Source organism: Saccopteryx leptura, chromosome 11 (genome assembly GCF_036850995.1).
Source record: "Saccopteryx leptura isolate mSacLep1 chromosome 11, mSacLep1_pri_phased_curated, whole genome shotgun sequence".
Lineage (NCBI taxonomy): Eukaryota > Metazoa > Chordata > Mammalia > Chiroptera > Emballonuridae > Saccopteryx > Saccopteryx leptura.
The window spans coordinates 32860540-32888185 of record NC_089513.1 but is presented as its reverse complement, the minus strand read 5'-3'; the positions used below and the strand labels follow the sequence as shown (position 1 = coordinate 32888185).

Genomic DNA, 27646 nt, shown 5'->3' with positions numbered 1-27646 from the left:
GTCCATGCATGCATCAGTTTTCCCACAAGTTCAGTGGGAGCCTTAATACCCAGTTCTAAGTGAAATTCAATACAGTTTATGTAATGTCTCTCCAGGGAGATTTCATCTTGTCAAGGTTTGTCTTTCAAATATATCCTCTTCTACTCCACCTTCACTCCATCCTGATCTCCCTCCTCAAATACTGTCGCCCTGCCCCCACACTTCAGGTCACCAATAAAGAGAAAGTGATGAATAGAGAATTATCTGGAGATGCCCTTTCTTTGGCGAAGTGTTTAAATGCTACCCCTCGCCGTACTGAATCTGGAGACTGGATTGTGCACAGCTGAAAAGCAGGGAAATTTCTGGTTCAGGGGGCACATTGACCCATCACTCCCTGCTGATGCCCCGTTCATTATTGGGGACAGAGGTCATTATCAGGGACAGCCACAGGAGAGTGCACATCAGGCTTTTGTGAGGAGGGAGTCAGGAAGGAGGCAGTCAGGCAGAATCTATTTGTGTCCCTTCAAGGCTTTTCAAAGGGAAACTCACACATTGAAGTGAATGTCTGCTGTGGGACTGAATCTCTCCACACATACCCCCCAACGCAGGTTGAGTACATACATTCTAGTGCAGAAGTGGTTTTTGAGAACAACTTTGGGGATTTTTTTCCCTTTGGCTCAGGATTTGATCTGTGGGTGTCAGTGTAAATTTTTTTTTTCTTCAAAATATTTGCAGCTATTTTAAAAAGATGTCACCTGTAGGAGAAGGAAATATTTTATATCAGTGATTGGCTAAATCTCTTTTTAAACTCTTCATCATAATACAGGGGGGTCCTCGGGTTATGACAGTCTTGATATAAGATGTTTTGAGTTTATGACACTCCCATAAAAACTTTTAAAAATTGAGACTGGAGTATTTTGGCTTACGCTGTTAGCATTGTACTTATGGACGTGGGCAAACAGGAGAATACTTAGAAGTGTTTGCAAAATGGCTATTTCTATTAGAATGACAAAGTTCTGACTAAAATCTGTGTTTATGAGTGTGTTGGAAATAATGCATCTCCCTCGTATATTGGAACAGGCCAAGCTTGAACCTAATCCTAAAACTTGAACCAAAGATCTCCCTGTGAGATGAGAATTTAAGATGAGGTCTTAACCTGGACCAAGTGTAAATTCAGTGACTGGTAAAGAAAGGTGGCTTCCAAGGCACTTTACAAGGTCCTCCAACAGTTGTCTGCAGGACGTGACTTCCTATGAAGCACTGATATCTTTAAATATTACTTAAGAAACCATTTAGGTTCTAGATTTTTATAAGGGTTTCAGAGATCCTTATGTGCCCACACTCAATAAGTAAGTTCTTCAGGTGAAAGAAAAATACCATTATTCTTTGTATGTCTTTTCAGTCTGTTCCTTGTTTTCATTTATGTGACACCAGGTGAGAAGTGGATTACTTCTCTCAGAGATGGGGGAACATACTGAAAACAGAAATTGTTACAAGAGAAAGAAAGACGGTCATCCCTGTAGGTACAGTTGTCAGTTGTCAGTGTAAGACGTGTGAATGGGGTACATTGGCATGGAATAGGGAGCATTTTCACAATATTTTATATTGAAGGTGAAATTTGCCGTTGCACATAGATTCCTTTCGGGAGTGACATAAGGAAGGTAACTCAAGTCAGGAAAGGTTTTTAGAAGTTCAGCTTCAAAATGGGTTTGGGGTAAATCTGAGCCAAATGGAACTTCTTTACAGACGGCAGTCAACCACGTATGGTGGGCTGTTCTTCTGCAGATGGTCGTGTCTAAACTTGGGAAGTTTGGCAAACTCAGATGTTAGTTGTGAAAAAAATATCAAAATAGGTTCCACATGCCTCATTCCCAAAATTAATTTCTTGAATGCTTCTCCTTACATCCACACACCCAAAACAAGACCAGACCCAGGATTCTGGGACACCTGGCCTATGGTGGGGCTTGCCGGAAAATCACTCCATTTTCCTCCAGAAGGAATGAGCAGTTCAAAAGTGAAGGGAAGAGATAAGGAAAAGTGGCCTCCTTGCCACCTCAAATACACACATGCAGAAGTATGGCTATGATCTATTTGCTAAGGGCTAGGGTGGAACAGAGAGACAAAATGAACTACATAAAAAATAATTTAATTTAAAGGCTGCAGTTGATGCTGGTTACGGTATTCTATATACAGTATCGGTCAAATTTTGAAGACACTCTTCTGGAGTAATTTACAAGCATTGCCAAATCTGTCCTTAGACAAAATGGTAGAATGTTTTGTAATTGGTTTGGGGGCCCGTGACTGGTAAGGTGGTAGAATTCATACTTTAGTTTCTGTAGTTCAGGACTTGCCAAGCCTTTAACTAGGTTTTGCTCAGCAGGTTAACTCAGGTCTCACTTAGTCACAGAAAATTCCTTGTGTTTTGGTCGGCTGACATGCAGTCTCTGTACGTCTGAGGAGCTGCGGCCTAGCATCCGCTGGCCCTGCCTCCACCTCACCACCAGCACCTCATGTAGAGGACGGGGCAGGGTCAGCAGGCCCTCAGGCTGGGGCTGTTCTTTCTGTGAAGTCACGTGGGTCAGTGGTCACCAGCCACAGGCAAGCCCGAACACTGACTTGACTTTGCCTGCGGGAGATATGAAGGGATTGTTTCTCTCTGTGTTTTTTTTTCTCCTGTTTGCAAAAAATAAATAGATTGACAGCTTTTCAGAAAGGCATTTAGACATTCACAAAAGTGGTGTATAAATATATTATCATTATTGGTTTATTTTTTAAGTAGGACCGGTAGATTTTACTTTTTCTGATGATTTTTTATTTATTTATTCATTTTAGAGAGGACAGAGAGAGAGAGGAGAGACAGAGAGAGAGAAGGGGGGAGGAGCTGGAAGCATCAACTCCCATATGTGCCTTGACCAGGCAAGCCCAGGGTTTCGAACCGGCGACCTTAGGATTTCCAGGTCGACGCTTTATCCACTGTGCCTAGATTTTACTTTTTAAGAATAAGATTTAAATACCATGTCAAAACACAGTGACCCACAGACTGACTCTCCTGTTAGGAAGTCCCTTATCCACCACTGTGGGTGCTGCTGTACTTACCACGGTTTAAACACGGGCGTCCTGGTTAACAATATAGCTGAAAGCCACAAATTGTAGGACAGTGCTTCAACTTCCTTTTTTTTTTTTTTTTTTTTTTTTTTTTTTGCAAGGATGGCACAGAGAGAAATGCTATTTCCCAGAGACCAGATGGCACTTCACCTAAGAATAAACTGTTGTGTCATTGAAGAGCCAGACGGGAAGAGAAACCCTGCTCGATGCACTGGCTCCTCATTCTGTGACACTTGATATTACTTTATTATATATTAGCCATTTCTTTTTCTGAACTGAATTTTTGGAAATTACTCAGTAAATTAAAAAATTAACATCTGAATAATTTTAATTCCCGCTTCAACAGGACTTGGAATCCACATTTGTCAGGAAAGACAAATGTTTCTGCCCTGCTTCCCTGGTAGGATTCTCCCAAGGATCAAAGTGGGAGCGTGGAACCACTTGAATTCTAAAACGAGAGAGAAACTCCTTGTTAGCTGCACATTTCTGAAGAATAAGCAGGGGCTGGCCCTTTTACCTCTATACTGTAAGACAGATTGACACCCAGGAAATTATAATGACATCTTGGGATTTTAGGGTGTGTTTACAGAAGCACTAACACTATGAAGTACTCTCTCATCAGCCCTGAGTTTAATATTTGGACAAATATAATTTTTCTTATGTGAACTGTTTAGTGGCCTGGGTAACTTACGTCTGAATATATTGGAGTCACAGTTATAGAAAAAGTGGGAGCTGAAGGAGTTGAGAAGAGATTGGATGGCAGAGCAGTAGCAGAATTCTTTTTCCGCCTTGGCTGCCACCTGCCGTACTGGAGGTGAGGAAGAGCTCTTCCCCACCTGGGGACGGGGAATCTGGACCCCGAGCTCTCTCACCCAAACTGGAAGGCATTGCCCGTCTGGGCGGGGAGCTAACAAAGGGTGCGAGAGACAGCCACAAAGTGAATTTAGAAGTATTTTGGTGAAGTTTGGAGGAGGAAGATAGATTATAAGAATATTCTACTCAGCATGGATGGTAATTAGAAATTAACTATATTGATTCCATTAATAGGTATATATTTCTATACCTATTAATTGGAAGTAGGTATGGAAATCTAATTAATGCCATTGTCTTATTTTAGAAAATCTTCCTATTCACCCTTATTCTTGGTCTGTCCTCTATCCTAGTTTTCCCACTGGTCCCTTAACTCAGGATTGCTCTTACTACAGGGGTTCTGGAGTCTGTAGTGTGCTGATTAGAGAAGGTTAGAGGGGGTTAGGGGGCATGGTGGAGGTTAGAGTGGTGAGCCTATTAACTGTTATTCACTAAAAACTAACTGGCACTTTTCTAAAGCAAAATTCAGATGCTGTATCATTTGTTCACGTGGTCACCTTAATGAGGTCCTTGAAGGCAAGTAGTGCTTTACTTATTTTTGTGAGCTGAAAGTCTTTAGATATGGAAGGATTGTTGTCCTTAGGTGAACACTATCAGTAAAGACCTGGAGAAGAGTGTGATTGATTGACAGAATCTGCAGCAGATGACTTGCTTCCTTGTTCTCAGAGATTTTTTAAAAGCTAGAATAACTCCTCTACCTGCTTGTATTGTGTACATTTCTTTTTGTTAGGTAACCACAGAACATGCTTCCTCACTTGTAAGTGGCTTCACTTTCCAAAACACAGACTGGATTGTCTCTCACTACATTGTGTCTAGTTTGTTTTTAAATCATCCAGAGTAAACTTTCATCCCCATTTGGTTTATTCCCATCCAGCACGATTCTGGGCCTGGATGCCTCATCCTCCATTGATACATTGCTTAGTAATTCAAAAGCTTTTCCGCACTGCCTGGAGAACCATTAGAAAAATACATCAACTGCCAAAAGTTATGCCAGTATCTGGAAATTATATCAAACGTCTGAAATGTTTTAAATTTTAAATTATTTATCTTTTAAGGTTTTATATAATTTACATGGTGAATTAAAAATTGGAATGGGTATTAAAAGTCAATAGTTTTGTTTAAATAAATGATAGACTAAAGAAAACAATGGGAGTTACTATCCAAAAATAAATATCCTTTGGTAATATTGTAGAAAAGCAGTCATTATGGTTAGTTATCTGAGATGCCAGTGCCATGAGTTTTTTTCAGATATTCAGAGGAAGAGAATTTAGAGATGAGAGTGCTTTTAAGGATGAATGGATGGATATTCATTTATAAATTAAATCTTCATTTGCCCTTTAAGTAAAAAAGCAGATTTTTATTTCCTTCTTTGGAGTTCATAAGGACTCCAAATAGCTGTTTCATAACTATGTAGATTTTTGTGTAAAAACTATATAGATTTTTCTGTAATATATAGTCATGCTTAAAAATATTATCTCTGAATAACATTTGCCACTGAAAGGGATAAGGAACCTAGAGAAATGACTGGTCTTAGGTCTAACACAGGGAGTGTGCAGTTTAAGCCTAGGACACTTTGTCATACCAGAAAGCAAGGAAGTTACTGAAGACTTCTAGGACTTTGTCAGAAGAACTCAGACACCATCTTGAATAAGCATTCTGCAAGCTTATAGCAATAAAGCTATAAACGGCAGTGAATTGAAGCATATCAAATAGTTTAACTCCATGAGTTCATAATTACATTTCAAAACTAAAACCCCACTTGTCATGTTTGGAAAATATTAGGGAACTACATCTTTATTTGGAAAACTGGTAAATAAAGGGAAAGAATCAGGCACCTTTTCTGCCTGTTTTGTATGATTGGTACCTCAGGGAGAAATTTGTCTTTATAGAATTCATTAAGCTAATAAGTCAAGAACATATAATAGACTATCACTTTGAAGTCTTTAAAGAATTGGTGGGTCTAGACAGATGCCATCAATGGCTAGTCAATCACAAAAGGAGTCAGGTGTGATGTGCCTCCTGATGAAAGTCCAAGCTCTGCAAGAGGTCGTCTCGCCACCCCACTCCTGTTATAACTTGAATCAGATCAACCTATAGATCAAGTTACCAGTGTATGAAATACAAGGGACATGATCACATTGTAAGGTATAAAAATGCTGAATCACTGTATTGATACCAAAACTAATATAACTAATATAATGTAATATACCAACTATACTTAAATTTTTTAAAAAGAGGAAAAGAAATACAAGGGACAGGGGAGATGTTAAATCACACCAATGGGATGCAGTGAGCAAAACCCACGTGTGGACATTCTATAAGACAGCCAACCCTGTTCCTTCAACAATAATAAAAAAAAAATTGCAAGGGAAATATTAGAAATGGAGAAGAAACCTATAAGTAAAAAAAATGCAAAGTATATATCAAAGAATCACAGTATATGAACTTTATTTGAATCCAGATCTAAACAAACAAATTGTAAGACATTAATACCACATATTTGATGATATAAGAAAGTTTTTATTTTTAGGTGTGATAATACTATTATGGTTTGGTTTTTCTTATGTCCTTTTAGCAACATAGTGAGATATTTATAGGGAAACTGATGTGATGCTTAGTTAGCATTTTCTTCAAAATAACCTGCTGTAGGAGACAGAGTACTAGGGCAGGGAGTGTTGACAGAAGTATAAGTGAAACAAGATAGGTCAAGTACTGTTAATTGTTGAAGCCAAGAAGTAAACACAACTTACTTGTTCTGTTTGCTCTCCTTTTGTATGTGTCAGAAAATTTCCAAAATAAAAAGATACACATACACATACACACTGATGTATATACCATATGCATGATATAGCAGGGGTCCCCAAACTACGGCCTGTGGGCCACATGCGGCCCCCTGAGGCCATTTATCCGGCCCTCGCAGCACTTCCGGAAGGGGCACCTCTTTCATTGGTGGTCAGTGAGAGGAGCATAGTTCCCATTGAAATACTGGTCAGTTTGTTGATTTAAATTTACTTGTTCTTTATTTTAAATATTGTATTTGTTCCCGTTTTGTTTTTTACTTTAAAATAAGATATGTGCAGTGTGCATAGGGATTTCTTCATAGTGTTTTTTTTTTTATAGTCTGGCCCTCCAACGGTCTGAGGGACAGTGAACTGGCCCCCTGTGTAAAAAGTTTGGGGACCCCTGATATATAGTATGATATATATACCATAGAGTGGAGTTGGGAAAAAGGTAGTAGGAGAAGATATCAGGTGTAGAATATATAAGCCCTTATAAAGCATGTTGAGAACTTTGGATTTTACTCTAAGTGGGATGAACCGCTATTGGAGGGTTTTGAACTAAGGAAAGAAGATCTGATTTGTGCCAATAGGATCACTGTGCCGTTTGTGATGAGACTAGGCGGTGGGGCCAAGGGGGTGAGCAGGGGAAGCATGAAGAGACTCCTGCAGAACGCCAGGTGAGAGTTGACGGAAGTTTGGATGGGGTATCAGCCTCTGAAAATACGAGAAAAGTAGAGCCAGGAGGATTTGCTGATGGACTGGGTGTAATGGGGAGGGAAAGAGGAGGCAAGAATGGCGGTGTTTTTAGATGAGCAGCGGGCTGTTAGCAAATAGTGAAAGTACTATAAAATAATGTATGAAGCTAAAAGATGAGTCTAATGTGCACTGTTACAGCCTGATAACTTTTGGTGTCTGTGTGACAAAGACAGAGAGGGACAGATGGGGACAGACAAACAGGAAGGGAGAGATATGAGAAGCATCAATTCTTTGTTGTAGCTCCTTAGTTGTTCATTGATTGCTTTCTCATATGTGCCTTGGGGGGAGGGGGCTACAGCAGAGCAAGAGCAAGTGACTCTTTGTTCAACCCAGCGACCTTGGGCTTCAAGCGAGCAACCTTTGGGCTCAAGCCAGCAACCCTGCGCTCAAGCTGGTGAGCCCGGGCTCAAGCCGGCGGGCTTGGGGTTTCAAACCTGGGTCCTCTGCGTCCCAGTCCAACGCTCTATCCGCTGTGCCCCTGCCTGGTCTGACCTGATAACTTTTTAATTCCACACATGCACTTTAATAAGGATGTATGAGGAATCTCAGAAACAGCGGACTATTTCTTGAGTCCAATTGAGGGCCATGTAAAATGATTCTGTAGGAACAATATATGAAATTTAGAATTATGGCAAATAGACTTCCTTTTGGCAAATAAACTTGTTTGTTTGTTTTCTAGCTGGGGAATGGCGGTCAATGTGTATTCTACCTCGATAACCCAAGAGACTATGAGCAGACATGACATCATTGCATGGGTTAATGACATAGTATCTTTAAACTACACAAAAGTGGAACAGCTCTGTTCAGGTAAGAGATTATCTTTTAAGTATTTACCTGTTTACTGACTAGCATGTGGAATGTGATTTTATGAATCACAGATGATATATTTGGTATAGGAAAAGTATCTATCAGTATTGAGATAACTAACAGGGGGGAACTCAGGTATAACTTAAGAATGTATGGGGGGAAACGTTCACCAGCATCTAAGAGCATAGAACCATCCTGTGCATAATTGGAACAGTCTCCCTTGAGCCCTGTGATGCCTTCTAACTGGTCTTCCAGCCTCTTCTCTGTTGTCCCCTGTTAGCCACCACACTTTTCTCACTGAAACACAGATTGAGTCTTGCAACTCTCATCCTTAAAAACGTTCAGAGCTCCATGTTGTCCTTCCCATAGGATAAAATTCAAACTCTTTTACAAGGCTAGTTCTAGTTGCAACCTGTCTCCTCCGTTTTCATTGTCTGCATCTCTCTCCCCTGTGTCTCAGCCCCACAAAATACTCGGTTCCCTGTGGATACCTTCCCCTTCGCATCCCTTTTTACATGCTCCCTTTGCTGAGAATGTCTTCCCTCTTCCTTTCATTTGTGGTAAAATCCCAGTCACACTTTAAAATCTGACTCAGTTGTCACTCCCTCTGTGAAGGGTTCCCCAGGCTCCCAGGGTCCGCAGTTTTCTTGAAACACGGTGCCTCCCCTTCCAGAATAACACTTGCCACATTGTCAGAAGGTCTAACTCCGCCCCTGACAGCGGCATTGAGCATCCTCGAGGACAGAATTGTATTTGATTTTTACTCTGTTGTATGTCTGCGAGGGCACTATGTCTGGGATAAAGGAGGTCTGTAGGGAAAGTATATTGAGTTAAGTTTGTTTAAAAACTAAAAAGATTCAACTTCAGTGATAAAGTAGGAACCTGTTATAAAAACGTGCCACTAGTGAAGTAATTCATGCATAGATTTGTGTATTCATCAAAGAAAGAAATAGTCTTCCTTTAGAAACAGGGAGTCTTTTCTTCTTGTGAACTAACAGGTAAGAGATTTGTCCTTGGCTCTGACATGAAAATGGTATTAGAAAATAGACTATATTACTGAAACGTATTCCTGTGGAATTCCATGAGACACAACAGATACAAAGGAGCCCTCAGGTTTATGTGGTGCAGTGGTTTTGGGTGTTCCACTGTCTTTCTCAGTGAGCTGTGTGTAAAAAGATTTCAGGAGTGCATTCATAATTTGGAAAGCCCCCAATAGCCAGTCTCAGATATGTCTAAGTGTAGTGCCCACCAGTGAACACAATCTCCCTGTGCCAGCTCCGGATCTGACGGGAACAGACTAAATGACTAACTTTGAATACTGTTGACACCTCTTCTCTCATGATCATTTTTCTCATGAGGCAGAATATAGTGAGGTTGGCCAGAACCTAGGCGTTGCCTCACTCAACTCTCTGTGCCCAGCCACAAACATGAAGTCCTGTGGTTTGTGAGGTCAGTAGTAGGTGCTAACTAACCAGTTCCTGTCCTTTGTTACAAACTAGAGGAAAGCTTAAACTTCATTGATGTCGCAGGTATATATTGTTAGCCTAAGGAAATGGCTCTTAACAGTTACTGTCAGATCAACCCCTGTGGCATCTCACTCAGCTTTAAATCTCCACTCAATCAAATTTTTACTGTGCTGTTCTTGGTGTGCATGCAGAAGTGCTCTCATATTTTATTAATTTGCTCTCACCACCACCCCCCAAAAAACTCTGAAAACAAGTTTTTTTGTTATTAGCACATGCCACTTTGTATTATAATTAATATATATCTTAGCCACAAAGTGGGTATATGTACGTGTGAATATGGGGAATAGGGTTGTTTATCAAGAAAAAAAGACACAGGATGGAAGAGGACAAGGAAGAGTCAGAGAAAATTCACAATCATGGTTCTAAAATGTTGAGTTCATAAGGAGCTTCCTATACAATATGCATGGAGAGTGTTTGCTAGCAAATAAAGGCAAATCAAAGGTTTTTTTCTAGATAAATAAAATTTTATTAGTAATATACATAATTTTTTTTACCAATCCTTCTAATTTCTTAAGCCAAATTCACAAAAATTTTAAGCAGCATTTGTTGAAGGATTCTTGAACATTTGTGCAGTTATCTTAAAGTAAGCATTGGCATGCATTTTACAACCATTCGTAGCTATACTGCTATCAGGTGTGGCTTGATGAAATCTGTAGAAACAATTTTTATCTCCATTAAACAGATGTCAATGTAAGAAACATCCAAACCTATAAGAGTTTTTATGAGTTTATTTGAGCCAAAGGGATGACAATTGCCAGGAAACAAAATCTCAGCTAATTGAGACAATGCTCTGGAAAAGGGCAGTTTTACCACTTACTTGATACATCAGAACCAAAGGGGAAGACAGGAGGGGTTACATGAAATCAGCACTGGTGATTGGTTAGGGAGGCGGGGAAAGCAAAGTGGGGGAATCTTGGATAAAAAGGAAAATGCGTGTACTCAGACCTCTTTGACACAGGCAGGTCTAGGGTAGTTAGCAGCTAACAATGGCCGTGATGATAACAACAGTGGGGATTTGTGGTTCCCCCGCTAATGCAATGCAGTGTGTGTGCCCTGAAGGGTCTGGAAGATTTCTCTTGCATTTCAAAAGCATGTTATCAGGTATGTTATTGTTGATGAGACAGGCTAAGGTAAACGTTGATCTTTGTTAGGGAAAAATAATGCCCTGACCTAGGACATGATTTCCTGCCATGATCTGTTAGAAAATTTTTATTTCAGACCATCTTATGTGGTTACTTTAGATCTCTGAGTTTGTAAGGCCATAATATAGGTCTCCCCTGAGCTTGAATACTGTGTGGCCTCCTTTTCATCCACACAGATCATTTCCATTAGGATAACTCACTGGCTACCAAAGGTTACAAGGTAAATGGTTCAGAAAAACTTAAAAGTATCTTTCTGCTCTGAAACATGTGTTTTAGCTGGAAAAAAACATGTTACTCTATTTTAGACAATAGTTGCTTTAAAGCAATGGTCCCCAACCTTTTTTGGGCCATGGACTGGTTTAATGTCAGAAAATGTTTTCACGGACTGGCCTTTAGGGTGGGACGGATAAATGTATCACATGACCGAGACAAGCGTCAAGAGTGAGTCTTAGACAGATGTAACAGAGGGAATCTGGTCATTTTTTAAAAGTAAAACATCATTCAGACTTAAATATAAATAAAACGGAAATAATGTAAGTTATTTATTCTTTCTCTGCAGACCAGTACCAAATGGCCCACAGACCGGTACCGGTCCGCGGCCTGGGGGTTGGGGATCACTGCTTTAAAGTATAAACTGTGGACAGTATGCATTTATAACCTCCCGGGGAGCTGCTTGAAAATGTAGACTCACACTTAAGATCCTTGACCTTCTAAATCAATATCTCTGGGTGTGAAGTCCAAACTCTGCATCATAACAAGCACCTTGAGTGCCTTGTGCTGCAGCCAGAAGCTTGCAGTGCATTTTTGAGAAAACCCAAACCACTAAAACTGTAGTTAAATTATCCAAAATCTTATCTGGCACAGTTTCCTTATTCATAATTTAGTTGGTGACTTTTCTCTTGTATTCAGCAATGGCATTTAGCAGGAGAATGCTATCTTTCTATTTATTTATTTATGAATTTATTTATACCTTTCATTGTTCTAGAAGACATTTAAGTCAGCAAGGACAGTGCTGTTAGAATAAGAACAAAACCAAATATCCTTAATGTAAAGGCAGTAGCCACGGCCACCATCACAGCCACCTGGCCCGTGCAGGTTCGCATTAGATTCGGACAGACAGTAATGAAACAACGGAGCCAAGAACTGGTGGGCTATTACCTTTTAATCCTAGCTTATACCCGGTGGGCAAGAAATACACACAGTGGGAAAACACTTCCCTTTCCATTCAGGGCTCCCAAAGCCACTGACTTATCCGAGTTTCATAGAATTAAAGGTTTGTACCTCACCAGCCTTATTCACCTCTGTTTCCCATCTCCTTCTCTCTGCACAACCTCTGCACAAACTAGCTTCTCCTTCAGCACTCCGCCATCTTGGCTGCTTCTCCTTTCCTCCATGTGGCCTTTCTCTGCTCTCCTTCAGCATGGGCTCCTTGCCCCATTTTATAGTGTAGCAATCAAAACCTTTAATCCAATATACAAAACAAGTAAGTCTGTGATACAAAGTCACTATCTGAGGCATAATGGGATTCCTCATGAGACTGCACCACCCCCTATCATGCACAGTCAAGGGTGTGGGGTAAAGCTTAGTCTTAAAACTAAGCCTTAGGCTATAAGGATCCTGCCTGCTTACAGCCTGTCTCCCACACCCAATGCAAACTATAAGCAAGCAAACATATATATCATATTTACAAATTTATTTGACCAACACTAGTCAAAGCAATAGACTAAGAAAAGGAGAATTATGATTATGTACAAATCTCACCAAACCGTGGAGTAACATATCACCAGACCAGCAAGCATCGGCCTGGGCCACAGAGTCAGCCACCTGCTGTGCGCATCAACTAGGAAGGGTTCTCTAGAGCTTTAGGGGCCAGACCGACATTTATAGGAAAATTTTGGGCCCTTGGTGCATAACTTCTAGGAACAAAGAAAGGTCACCACATTCTGAAATAATTAGGCCCCAAATCAAGTGGCAACAACATCCTCCCTAGTTTCAGGGGAAACTGCACACCTGAGCAGCCTCAGGAAAAGCAGGATGTCTTAAGACCATCCTCCCTGGCTTCCCAGGAAATTGCAGCAGAACGTTTTATCCCACCCTGAGTAAATGACTTAGTCGTTCCTGCAGCCATTTTTTGTGACCCTTATTGTTCATGTTCAGTTGAGTTCAAATTTATATATACCGCTCACAAAAACTAGAGGATATTTCAAAATGAATATGAAGCAATAAAAAAAGAAGCATTTGGTATTATTTTTATTAAACAAGAACATCAGAAAAGCAAATGATGCCCTGGCCGGTTGGCTCAGCGGTAGAGCGTTGGCCTAGCGTGCGGAGGACCCGGGTTCGAATCCCGGCCAGGGCACATAGGAGAAGCGCCCATTTGCTTCTCCACCCCTCCGCCGCGCGTTCCTCTCTGTCTCTCTCTTCCCCTCCCGCAGCCAAGGCTCCATTGGAGCAAAGATGGCCCGGGCGCTGGGGATGGCTCTGTGGCCTCTGCCTCAGGCGCTAGAGTGGCTCTGGTCGCAACATGGCGATGCCCAGGATGGGCAGAGCATCGCCCCCTGGTGGGCAGAGCGTCGCCCCTGGTGGGCGTGCCGGGTGCCGGTCGGGCGCATGCGGGAGTCTGTCTGACTGTCTCTCCCTGTTTCCAGCTTCAGAAAAATGAAGAAAAAAAAAAAAGCAAATGACAAGTCAAAGTTGTTCGATTATGCAACTGAGATACAAACCCAACTTTTATTTCATTGATGAAAATGCACTGTACAAAAGGCTGAAAGTACTGGAGTGTCTGCACGTTCCCTGATCCTCTAACTTTTGTGAGCAGTGTGTATATACTGTTCCTCCACAGCACCCTTTCCCACTGTGCAGACTCCCCTCCAACCCGCCCCCCAACAGGCCCAGAAAACACGGACTTCTTACATGTGACACAGTGTACATGTCCGTGAGCACTGTCTGGACTGTCACTGTGCTGGTTAACAGCCCAGTTATTTTCCTGAGCATTTTGGTATTTTAATAAAAGGTAATTTGAATTAAACCATTTTTTAGATGGAAAGCTAGGTATTATCTTGACTGTCTTAAAAGAAAAAAGGAAAAGGATCAGGATTTGATTCAGTTTCAACTTGTGTTACTACTTGTTTCAGGCTTTGTCTTGGATCAAATTTCTGGTATTCTCTTCTTCCAGAAAAATTTCTGAATCCCACTGATTGTATTATAGTCACTGTAGTAATATTGATGATCCAGGATCCTGAATGGCTCCCCAGGAGGGTCTAGGCTTCGCAGTGAGGCTGTGAGTCACAAAGCTGTGGCTGTCAGCCATGCCCAGGGCTTGTACACGTGCTCAGGTGCGGCAGAGAGCTCTCTGTGGCCGTTTCTGACTGCAGTCTGGGCTTCTTAGCTGGGCTGATCCATCCTCCTGTGCTGTCTGTCCCCTATGCCTTCTCTCTTCTCTGCCTGCAGAGACCTCTGTCCGAAGGACAGGTTGGTGATGAAATCAGCTCCGAGTCTAAATTTAGTAGACCTTCTCTCCTTGGCTCTCTTGAACTGAAACCAAGTAAGGATATTTCATCAGTATCTGTAAGCTCAGGAGCTTACGCACTTAGCTTTATGAAATTATGGAGTATTACTTGCTGCAAGAAAGTTAAGTCATCTTGGATTGTGTTACTATTGTTAGAGATGTAATTGTATTAGAATGGAATATTATTTGTGTCAACAACAACAAAAAAAACACTTCCAAACCTGTAAGAATTTTTTGTGAGTTTATTTGAGCCAAACTGTCAACAATTGCCAGGAAGCAAAGTCTCAATGGATTGAGAAAGTGGTCCGGAAAATGGTGGTTTCATCCTTTATTTTATACCTTAGAATCAAAGGGAAAGACTTAAACAGGTTACATGAAATTGATTGGTGATAGATTAGGGAGGTGGGAGAAAGCGAAGTGGGGAAATCTCTGGAATTGAATAAAAGTGAAAATGAATACACTAAAACCTCTCTTACATAGGGAGGCACGAGACAAGTTAATTAACATGATAATAATAACAATGGTTCTTGCTCTGGTGCGAAGCCTGCCCTGAGGGTGCAGAGAAAACATTACCCCTACATTTCAAAGGCGTGTTATCAGATACATTATTGTAGAAGCAGAAGGCAACAGGCAGGCTTCAAAGCAAACATTGACCTTGTTCAGATAGAGAATAACTCCCTAGGACATGACTATCCACTATAAACTGCTTTTACTTAAAAAGTTTCCATTTCGGGCCATCCTGTGTGTTCCTTTAGGTCCCAGAGTCTGTAAGGACACCAGGCAGGCTTTCCCTGAGCTGTCAGGTTCAGCATGCGGCCCCTTTTTCATCCACATTCGTGATGTACTAGGTAGAAAGGTTTATTTTGTTTTGTTTTGTTTTTAGGTTTTGCTAATAGTTTTTTTCTACTTCTAAAATAAGTTTACTTGGTCTCAGCATGCCAACTAATTGCAGAGCAAAGGGCAATAAGTGAGTTGGACAATGTGGGAGAGGTCCAGCCTCAGGCTCAGTTGTAGTCCGCAGTGCACTTCAGTGTACTACTATGCTCGTTAAAAAGGAGTTTATTTTTTAAGCAGAATATGGACTAGAGTAACTTTTCCTTCTAAATTTATAAATTTACATATATCTGGATACTTTATTGGTAAAAATAAACAAGTTGGGGTTTTTTTTGTTTGTTTTTTACTATATTTTGTAATGCTAAATATCATTGGGGAAAGTGTGTATGCACTCACCCTCATTTATCAAACTGCCACTATAAGTTTTTTTACATATATATATATATGGATATATATGGATGATGCATCTTTGAAAGCAATCAGTCATATTGTCATCTATTTTACTGTATGTAAAGCCAGTAGCCGCGGCCACCATCACAGCCGCCTGGCCCATGCAGGTTCGCATTGGATTCGGACAGACGGTAATGAAACAACAGAGCCACAAACTGGTGGGCCATCATCTTTAATTCTAGCTTGCACCCTGCGGGCAAGTAAAAACACACACTGGGCTCCAAAACCCATTCACTGAATGCTCAAAAAGCTACTGACCTATCCGAGTTTCCTAGAATCAAAGGTGTCTGCCTCACCAGCCTCATTCTCCTTTGTTCCCTGTTGGGCAGATAAAATATATTATGCTCATTTTATTAAAGATGGTGCTGCCCACGTGGAGGCTCATCACCAGGTGATATTAATATGTGTTGGGGGCAGGCTGTGGGCAGGCAGGATCCTTGTAGCCTGGGGCTTGGTTTTAGGACTAGCCTTTCCCACTGTTGAGCAGATACAATGTATTATGCTCACTTTGTTAAAGAGGCTGTTGCCCAGGTGATATTAATGTGTGTTGAGAATTGTAGCCTGGGGCTTGGTTTTGGGATTAAGCCTTTCCCACCCTTTTTTGATGTAGGGTGGTACAATCCAATCATGCCTCAGAGGTGACTTTGTATTAGAGACTTCCCTACTTTGTATATTGGATTAGAGGTTGTGAAGCTACAGTATAAAGTGGGGGCAAAACGGGAGTTTGCCCTTTTGGTTCCTGGGATGATTAGAGGAGAGAGTAGAGCCAGCAGCAGAAGGAGGCCACGTGGAGTAGGCCAGGAGAAGCAGCCAAGATGGCGGAGTGCTGAGTGAGATGCCAGTTTGTGTAGAGTTTGTATCTGGGATAAGGAAGGAGATGGGGAACTGAGGAGAATAAGGCTGGTGAGCTAGAAACCTTTGATTCTAGGAAACTCGGATAAGTCAGTGGCTTTGTGAGCACTGAATGTGACTGGGTTTTGGAGCCCAGTGTGTATTTTTACTTGCCCGCCGGGTGCAAGCTAGGATTAAAGGCTATGGCCCACCAGTTTTTGGCTCCATGGTTTCTTTACCGACTGTCCGAATCCAATGCGAACCTGCAAGGGCCAGGCGGCTGCTGTGATAGTGGCCCTGGCCGTGGCTCCTGGCTTTACACCCACCCTTTTTGATGTGGGGTGGTGCAATCCCATTATGCCTCAGATAAGTGACTGTATTAGAGACTTCCCTATTTTGTATATTGGATTAAAGGTTTTGATTTGTATAATATAAAGCAGGGCAGACCAGGAGATTGCTCCCTCTTGGTTCCTGAGATTAGCATTAGAGAGCAGAGAGCAGAGAAAGGCCATGTGGAAGAGGCCAGGAGAAGCAGCCAAGATGGCAGAGTGTTGAGTGAGAAGCCAGTTTGTGCAGAGTTTGTGCAGGGAGAAGGAGATGGGGAACAGAGGTGAATAAGTCTGGTGAGCTAGAAACCTTTGATTCTAGGAAACTCAGATAAGTCAGTAGCTTTGTGAGCACTGAATGAGTGGGTTTTGGAACCCAGTGTGTGTTTTTACTTGCCTGCTGGGTGCAGGCTAGGCTTAAAGATGATGGCCCATCAGTTTTTGGCTCTGTTGTTTCTTTACCAACTGTCCAAATCCAATGCGAACCTGCATGGGCCAGGTGGCTGTGATGGTGGCCCTGGATATTGGCCTTACGTTCCCCATCTCCTTCTCTCTACACAGACTCTGCACTAACTGACTTCTCTTTCAGCACTCCACCATCTTGACTGCTTCTCCTGGCCTCCTCCACGTGGCCTTTCTCTGCTCCTCTCTAATGCTAATCTCAGGAACCGAGAGAGAGCAAGCTCCCGGTCTGCCCATTTTATAGTGTAGGAATCAAAACCTTTAATGCAATATACAAACAAGGAAGTTTCTGATACAAAGTCACTTATCTGAGGCATAATGGGATTCCTCATGAGAGTGCACCACCCCATATCATGCAATCAGTTAAGGGTGTGGGGAAAAGCTTCATCTTAAAACTAAGCCTTAGGCTATAACCACCCTGCCTGCTTACAGCCTGTCCCCCACACCCAATGCAAACTGTAAGCGAGCAAACATATATCATATTTAAAAACTTATTTGATCAACACTGTACTATTCAGTTGTGATCATTAGTTTAGTTTTATTTATTGCACATATTTTGAGGCCTTCTTTGAGCTAGGCCTTAGGGATCCAGATAAATAGTACTGGTCATTGTCCTCTAAGAGCTTAATACAGTGTTGGTCAAATAAGTTTTTAAATATGATATATGTTGTTGGGCAGATAAAATGTATTATGCTCACTTTGTTAAAGATTACGCTGCCCACGACGAGGAGGCCGTCGCCCAGGTGATATTAATGTGTGTTGGGGTGGGCTAAAGGCAGGCAGAATCCTTGTAGCCTGGGGCTTGGTTTTGGGATTAAGCCTTTCCTACCCTTTTTGATGTGGGGCGGTACAATCCAGTCATGCCTCAGAAGTGTCTTTGTATTAGAGACTTCCCTATTTTGTATATTGGATTAAAGGTTTGGAAGCTACACTATAAAATGGGGACGGAGCGGGAGCTTGCTCTCTTGGTTCCTGGGATGATTAGAGGAGAGAGCAGAGCAGAAGGAGGCCACGTGGAGGAGGCCAGGAAAAGCAGCCAAGATGGTGGAGTGCTGAGTGAGATGCCAGTTTGTGCAGTTTGACGCTGGATAAGGAAGGAGATGGGAAACTGAGGAGAATAAGGCTGGTGAGCTAGAAACCTTTGATTCTAGGAAACTCGGATAAATCAGTAGCTTTGTGAGCACTGAATGTGAGTGGGTTTTGGAGCCCAGTGTATGTTTTTACTTGCCCGCCGGGTGCAAGCTAGAATTAAAGACTATGGCCCACCAGTTTGTGTCTCTGTTGTTTCTTTACCGACTGTCCGAATCCAATGCGAACCTGCACTGGCCGGGCTGCTGTGATAGTGGGCCTGGCCTTGGCCGCTGGCTTTACATATGTTTGCTCTCTTATAGTTTGCATTGGGTGTGGGGACAGGCTGTAAGCAGGCAGGGTTGTTATACCCTAAGGCTTAGTTTTAAGACTAGGCCCTTCCCACCCTAAGTGACTTGATATCAGAGACTTCCTTGTTTGTATATTGGATTAAAGGTTTTGATTTCTACACTATAAAATGGGGCAGACCGGGAGCTTGCTTTCTCTTGGTTACTGAGATTATCATTAGAGGGGAGAAGAGTGACTAGGTTCTAGAAGGAACCCATGCTGGAGGAGAGGGCAGAGAAAAGCCACGGGGAGGAGAGGAGAAGAGAGGCAACCAAGATGGTGGAGTGCTGAAGGAGAAGCCAGTTTGTGTCGAGTTTGTGCAGAGAGAATATGGGGAACAGAGGTGAATGAGATGGATGTGGTACAAATCTTTGATTTTAAGAAACTCAGGTAAGTCAGTGGCTTTGGAAGCCCTGAATGGAAAGGGAAGTGTCTTCCCACTGTGTGTATGTCTTGCCCGCCAGGTGCAAGCTAGGATTAAAGCTAATGGCCCACCAGTTCTTGGCTCCGTTGTTTCATTACTGACTGTCTGAATCCAATGCGAACCTGCATGGGCCAGGCGGCTGTGATGGTGGCCGTGGCTACTGGCCATACATACAGCAAATGCCGTCTTACAAAAGACTAGAGACCATACCATGGTAAGTGCTGTTTTGCAAGAACTTTGAGCATACAATGGAGGTGGGGTTGGGGGGACATAGACCTGCATTCAGATTATTTGGGGAGTGTCTGGGTGCTGCCAGGTTGACTTGGAATGGCCCCAGTTTGGGAAATGCCTCCAAAATCCCCCCTCCTGAGTCAGCTGGGCTGACAGTACTTAGGACACAGTGTATTTTATTAGGTACAGCCCTTAAATGCATGAAGCGTGTTGTCTTCTCTAAGAGAAATGTAAAAAGATTTTCCTGGTGATCTCATTGTATGAGAATGAAAATCGTTTTACTCTATTTGAAGCAACTATGCATACAATACATGTGGGATAGTCTCAGGAAACTATAGAATTTTTCATTTCTTTGGGGGCAGTGCAACAGATGATGACATATTTGTAGAAACTTAAACTAATGATTGTCTTTGGGAATTCTCAGTAAGATCACAAATATTTAATAAGTGTAGGAATTTGCACAAAGCAATACCCTTAGTTAAATCCTAGATTTTCATCTTTTATTTTCCCTTAACTGGGAAAATTTTCCATCTTCAGAGTTCTTAGTATATTGCTAATTTACAAACTATCATGCATTTCCTTGAGTTTGGGTTTCTTCTGATCTGTAGTGAGACTTGGCTGAGTTTTTACCTGCTCAGAAACTGAGTCATTCATGGTTGTGAGTCTAGGGATGAGAACTGTGCTGTCCCATGGGCAGGTCATCAGAACAAGTACAGAGTGGGTTCAGTGGTTGGCACATTCATTAGTCAACAGAGCCAAATATCAACAGTACAACGACTGAAATTTCTTTTGAGAGCCAAATTTTTTAAACTTAAACTATATAGGTAGGTACATTCCTTATCGAGGTAGCGCCTGCACATGGTATTTTGTGGAAGAGCCACACTCAAGGGGCCCAAGAGCTGCATGTGGCTCAAGAGCCGCAGTTTGCTGACCAGGGGTAGGTAGGTGATGAGGGTGATGCTGATGAGAATACAGGGTTGAGAACAATGAGTGTACCTCTGAATCAGGTCCATCAGCTTTACTGCCTGGAGCGCTGACTTCTTGGCCCCAGGATCCTGGGCAAAGGTGTGGGAAACAGGGCTGGAGCCCAAGGATATGTATATAGAAGACTCATTTGTAATTCATCATTCTAATGTCAGAAACCTTTAGAGCCCCTTCTTTTCTGATTTTGTCTTTGTTTTATGATGCTTACTTTTAAAACATATGCTATGTTTATTTTTTATTTTATTTTTTACAGAGACAGAGAGAGAGTCAGAGAGAGGGATAGACAGGGACAGACAGACAGGAATGGAGAGAGATGAGAAGCATCAATCATCAGTTTTTCGTTGCGCGTTGCGTCATCTTAGTTGTTCATTGATTGCTTTCTCATATGTGCCTTGACCGTGGGCCTTCAGCAGACTGAGTAACCCCTTGCTTGAGCCAGAGACCTTGGGTCCAAGCTGGTGAGCCTTGCTCAAACCAGATGAGCCCGCGCTCAAGCTGGCGACCTCGGGATCTCGAACCTGGGTCCTCAGCATCCCAGTCCGACGCTCTATCCACTGCACCACCACTGGTCAGGCAAAGCATATGCTATGTTTATTTTGAAGTCATTCACCAAGCTCTATAAACACCAGTATCTTAAAAAGAAAAAAATGTACATTCCAACATACTGTTCACAATTTTGATTTTTTCTAAAGATGTCAGTTACGTTACATGATGGATATGTTCCCAATAAAACATTATTTTGCATTCATAATACTATTTTTTTCTTTTTCTTTTCTCCTTTTCAGTTTTGATCATCATAAAGACTTTAACAGGAGGAGTATAAAAGTGGGGAGAAATAGTCATTTCCTTTTATAAATGAATTTGTGATTACATAAGGACCTCATATGTTTATCTGGGGAAGACTTAAGAACTAGAGAAACCCTCAAATATTTTCCAGTAGATAAACTGGAGGATCTTAGGAATGTGTTCATACCCATTCTTTGTTAGTAGAAGGCCAAGGACCTTGTTTTGCTTTTTGGTTCTTTGCCCTTTGAATCTGAAACATGTATTTTGTGGAAATTCACATTTCACATCTGAAACAATCCTATCATAGTATCATATTTATTTTTAAAGCTCTGATTTTTCTTTCTTTTTTTTTTTTTTTTTTTTTTTATTTTTCTGAAATTAGAAGCGGGAGGCAGTCAGACAGACTCCCGCATGCGCCAACCGGGATCCACCCGGCATGCCCACTAGGGGGCGATGCTGTGCCCATCAGGGGCCTTGTTCTGTTGTGGCCAGAGCCATTCTAGCGCCTGAGGTGGAGGCCATAGAGCCATCCTCAGCACCCGGGCCAACTTTGCTCCAATGGTGCCTTGGTTACGGGAGGGGAAGAAAGAGACAGAAAAAGGAGAGGGGGAAGGGTGGAGAAGCAGATGGGCGCTTCCCCTGTGTTCCCTGACTGAGAATTGAACCTGGGACTTCCACACGCCAGGCTGACATTCTACTGCTGAGCTAACCAGCAAGGGCCTAAACTTCTGATTATTTTAACTGGACATAAAATACATAGTTTTACACATTAGGGGCTTAATGATGTCATAATGTTGCAACTTTTACATGTCTCTCTTTACCATTTTCAGTGGCTTTTATATATAGTAGTCATTTTAATTCTCATAACAATTGTGTGCAGAAGTATATGAGTTTTTTATTCCGATTTTGTATAAGAGGATAAAAGCTCAGAGAAGCCAAGTGTCACAGCTGACACTAGAACAAGAATCTCCTTGGATCACATCCTTGTGCTGTCCTTGCTGTGTGTCCGGTAGATGTGGATGTGATAGAGGGCGCACTGTGTGTGCTTCTTATTTCTTTTCTTTTCTATCAAGAACCCATTGGAGATCTCTAGAAACAGAGGAGTTAGAAAAGAAGTCCATACCACCACCCTTTCTATTGCATTCTATTTGAAGAAATGGGACGTCTGCTAATTTTACTAATGACAAGGGTTTCACCCAAGAAGAATCATCAAGAACTTTTTTTTTTACCAATAGTAGTGAGACACTAATTAGTTACTCACCAGTGAACTAAGAGAGATAGCTAACTAAAATGCTAGTCACGCTGCTGTTTGGTTTCCATAGCCATTATAGTGAAAGTTAGTTTTGTGCTGGGAATAGAAAGACATCATAGAGGAAGTGACGGTTAGGCTAAACTTAAGGGAATGAGAAATTTCAAGGATTAAAGGGTGGCAAAGGGCCATTTTAGGCAGAAGATGTTTTAGCAAGGTAGAGAAAAGGGTTTTTTGGCATGTACATGCATCCCTGAAACTCTGAAACATGTAAGAGGATACAAAGCCACAGAAGAGGGACAGGGATGTTTAGTAATACTTGCTGTAGAATTCAAAGAAAGGACAGATTATTTCAGTCTAGAGAAGCTTGTCTTAGCCTTGTTTGGGTCTTTGGCCAAACAGCCATGCAAATTTAGTGGATGGTCAGTAAATACTTATGAAATGGAATTTTTTTTTTTTTTTTTTTACAGAGACAGAGAGTGAGTCAGAGAGAGGGATAGACAGGGACAGACAGACAGGAACGGAGAGAGAGATGAGAAGCATCAATCATTAGATCAATCATTAGTTTTTCATTGCGCGTTGCAACACCTTAGTTGTTCATTGATTGCTTTCTCATATGTACCTTGACCGCGGGCCTTCAGCAGACTGTGTAGCACCTTGCTGGAGCCAGTGACCTTGGGCTCAAGCTGATGGGCTTTTGCTCAAACCAGATGAGCCCGTGCTCAAGCTGGTGACCTCGGGGTCTCGAACCTGGGTCCTCTGTATCCCAGTCCGACACTCTGTCCACTGCATCACTGCCTGGTCAGGCTGAAATGGAATTTAATTGAAATGGTGTTCAAACTAAGATAGGATTCGGGCCAAGAAGAAGATGGAAATCTTGAGTAAATACCATGTAGGTATTGATTTGATGTTCTAGCATATTGCTTTATGTATTCCTGAAGTCAGCAGATATTTAGTGAGTGCCTATAGGATGTCAGATGATGGTCTAGGATTTTTGGATACAGCTTATATAGAAAAAATAATACAAATTATACCCAGTTAGAACTCATTCTTTTACTACCAGAGTTCTCCTTGACTCGTTTGTATCCAGAGCATTCCAGTTTTTTTTTTTGTTTGTTTGGTTTTTTCCCTCAGCTTACCCAAGTACAAAGCAAAGGTAGAACCAAGGTCATTGGACAAAAGTAGACATCCAGCCTGTTCCACTATTAGACAGCATATAACACTAACGGGCGTCTGTGCATGGAGTATCTGAAACATTAGTAGCCCATCTAGTGTCTACAGAATTCAGATGATCAAGCCAGGGATCTTCTAGTTCTGCTGTTCTTCAAAGGAAAACATTTCTTCTGAATTGTGTTTTTATATTTACAGTTTATCAGCTATAGACACTGTAAAAAGAAAAAAATGAAATGTCAGAAGTCACTGTCAAACGCTTAGGCATGTTAGAATTCCATACCTGGAAACGGAGTGATTGACTTGCTTGGCAATCTTAAAATCTGCAGATCTTAAAATAACCATCACTGTGCAGATTGGGTTTTTCTACCCTGTCAGCATTACGTAATCCTGGCAGATTACAAATTACCTCTCTCTTTGTCCTCTCTGTTCCAAGGGTTTGTTCTTACCCAAGTATTAACACTCATGAGCTTTTCTGTCCAAATTATTTGCCATTAAGAAGCGTGTAAGTGTGAAACTCATGCCAACACAATTTCCTGCAATTTCTCAGCATTCTCCTTAAGGAGGATCATTTTCCACTTTCATTTCTTGTAGATTACATTTGTATGACAATTCATGGAAGAACTTGAGAAAACTGAAGAGCCAAATTTTAATGAAAACATGTATGTCAATTTTAAAATTACACATAATTGTGTTTAAATCCACTGTTAAAAAAATTACAAAACCTTGTGTCCTGCCTTTTCTTTTTAACTAAAATTAAATTCCATTCTGCTTTTATTTTTCCTGTGGTCATATGATTGAATCCCTGAGTAAATATTTATACATTCCTCATACTAATTTGGCTTCTTCCTAATACTAGAATTGTACTTAGAAAAACAATGTGTTCTGTGATTGATCTGTAAAATATAAAGAAAGTAATTCATTATAGAAAAATGTACTCTTACATATCACCGTCTTCGTGAATGTTATGTGGTAGTTCCTCTGTAACTGCTGGAGGCTACCTTTGGTACCACCCCGGGCCTTCTGGGCTTTCTCTGGCCACTGGGCTCCTTATATGGGAGCTGTGGGGACAGAATGTTCCTCCCTGGAAAGGAGAGGATGTTATTGGCATTGGTCAGAGCTGGTAGGGGATGAATTTCAGCAGAGAATGGCAGTAAGTAAGGAGCCCTCACCTGCAGGCTTTGGAGAGCAGGGGAAGTGGCTTATATCTGGGAAGAACCCTGGAGCTCCCAGTCCCAGGGACAGTGACCTCTGCCACAAAAAGAGCAACCTGAGAGAGGGGCCCATGGTGTAGAAATGGACTGCGGTTTGTACATCTTACACTGGACCAGCAGTTTCTTCATCAGCTATAATACCTGGAGTTTACATAGTAGCCTGGCATATAAAACTGGTAGTAAAATGTTATGGGTAATGATGCAGTAGAAATTCTTTGAGAAATTGAAACAAGTATATAAGCTATAGGTTTCTTACCCTTAATCTCATTTGCCCGTGAAATAGATATGTTCTTAAAATTGGAGCTTTTAAGGTGTCATATAGTTCAGGCACTCTCTCTATAGACATTTATGCCCAGAAATAAGTACTGTTTCACTACTGCCTACCAAATTAAACTTCTTTTCCCTGGTTTTTAAGGTCATGAGTAGTCTGCCTGCAGCCCATGTTTTTAATATCTGCCTCCATAACTTCCCTACCCAAGTGTGCACTTTCCCACTCCCCTTTCACCGAATGTCCCAGTGCTCTTTCTTTGCTTGGAATGCCTGGACTGCGGGCCAACTCCAATGCCACCTTCCACCCTGTTCTTCCTGATCACCTTCCGCAAAGTGTTAGCTCTCCCGCTTCCATTTTCAGAGCTCTGCAGGCTGATGGTCATTGAATACCTGTAACGTTGACATTAGAGGTTAAGCTCCTTAGAAGACTGGAAATGACTGTGCAAGTTTGACTTGATGTTATCTGTTCGATACCGTTGATTACTCTTTCTTGGGTTTTTTGGGGGGCAGAATTTTTGAACTCCTTTAGTATTTGTGTGTCCTTGCCATAATTTAGCACTTACAGTTGTACTTTTGTTGGTTTTACCATATGTGTTTCTTTAAGATTGGAATCCTATTCTTCAATAAGTATTTTTTGGTTTATTGGTTTTTCATTGATTAATACAATGATAGTAATGATACTTCATTGATTAATAAAGTGATATCTTTCTAAAACACCTACAGATTGGCATTTCTTTAGCAATGACCTATAACCACAAAAATTATAAGGAAATCTCCCGTCTTTTCAGATTCTTGCCTACAACTAAAGCTTTTCTGAATTTAAACCTTTTTTTTTACATAATCAATGATGTAATTTTAACACTTCCAAAAATATCTGTGTCCATTCCAGTAGAGTAGGTAACAAACAACTCTATGAAAATGCATCAGTGCCCCCAGAAAAACTATGCCCCTTGATATTACAGCTTTCTAGAACTTTTTATTTTGATGAACCTAGTAAGAAAACTGACCCTTTCAGAGCGGGTTCCATTTGTACCTTTCTAACTTGTTTTTATTTGTAATAAAGGCTTTTTGTGCCTCCTTTACTTCTCTCTCTAGAATGCCAAATTCTAACTTTAGCCCTGTTCTCAGACTTCAGCCTTTGGGACCTCTTGCTGCCAGTGTGGGTATCAGACTCCCCGGGAGCCAGTGACCTTTTGTCCTGCACATCGCTCTTGCCTGTGCTCCAAGTGCTCTCCCGCTTCCTTCCTTCTCCATTCCCATGTAGGGGCCCAGCGTGATGAGCACATTCCCCTAGAGGAGAGCGCTGGTGTGAGAAGCTAGAAGTGAAACTGATCACCTCACACTCTGCCACCAGTTAGTAGAGAAAAGAAATCTTCCAAACCAACAAGATACTTCATAACTTGCCATTTCCTTATTCTTTCAATTGGCTGAATCATGTTTTGTATCAACAGGTAGATGTGAAGTTTTGTACTTCTTTCCTAAAGTATTAAAATGCAGGGTGACAAGTTACAAGGTAATCATGATTTCATTGGATAGAACAATTATAAATATCCCAGTGTTTATAACATTATGGTATTTCAGTGTTCTTTACATTATGGTATTCTCAACTCAGAAAGTTATAGTTCATTTCTACAAGAATTATTTTACAAATACCACTCAGTATATCAGCTCTCTTCTGGGTACTGTGCATTTATATTATAATCTAGCTATTTCTCTACAACGTTTTAATAAAAATGTTGATACCTAATCAAGACTATTGGTATGCACATCTATACTATCTTGAAATTTTCTTGTGGAAGATAAAGGGAAATATTCTTCATTCTTCTGTGATTTTTGATGAAGAAGCAGTTTTAAATTAACTCAGCACATTGATCTTGATATCCAATGGTTTTCCCTGCAACAGGTCTCACTTTTAACATTGTTCTGCAAGGCTCTTAATAAACATCTCATTGAACGGCAACATTACTTTCTAAAAAGTTTTCTTGGTTCTTGAAGTCAGATTGTAAACAGAGAATGTTGGTACCTTTAACTGCAGTTTGCAACAGCTTTATAAGATTCTTAAAAAGGTTTTATATCATATGAATTAGTAAGAACCTGAGGGCACATATCAAATGAACACCCAACCATGTGGTGTGACAAGGCTTTTTAATATATCCGCTAATACTCTTAAAAATTCATCTGCCTGAAGAATGATTGCTGGCTTACTTCTTTTTCTGTAAAAGAAAGGAGAGGAAAATGTGCTTTGACAGCTTACTGTGTGTATGGAGATGGGGTGCTTTTCCGCACTCTGCACAGTTCACACAAGCCTTCTCTGTCTGTGTCTGCAGGAGTTGAAGTCTTCCTGCTGGTTATTACTCCTTTTCCCCTTCATGGGATCAGTTTGAAATCCACTTGTCTTTGAGACTTACTTAAAATATGAATAAAAAGTTTCTGACATAACTCCAAGCAGTGTGGAAGAAGCATGAAGCTCAGTAGAGGACCGTGGGAATTGCAGGGACTAAGCTCAGTTGAAACCAGATTTCTGAA

The 27646-nt window shown here is 41.3% G+C and overlaps 1 protein-coding gene across 4 annotated transcripts in view; it reads left to right on the top strand.

Moving 5' to 3' along the window:
- Positions 1–27646, top strand: part of MAPRE2 (microtubule associated protein RP/EB family member 2) — a 153873-nt gene that overhangs the window by 77506 nt on the left and 48721 nt on the right. For 3 of the 4 annotated variants that reach the window (XM_066352968.1, XM_066352967.1, XM_066352966.1), the window contains one exon: positions 8170–8297. The exons of the other annotated variant lie outside the window; for it this stretch is intronic. In XM_066352968.1, coding sequence (XP_066209065.1) covers positions 8177–8297 — 121 coding nt within the window. In that variant the 5' untranslated portion in view covers positions 8170–8176. The remainder of the gene's footprint in view (positions 1–8169; positions 8298–27646) is intronic. 4 annotated transcript variants of the gene reach the window in all.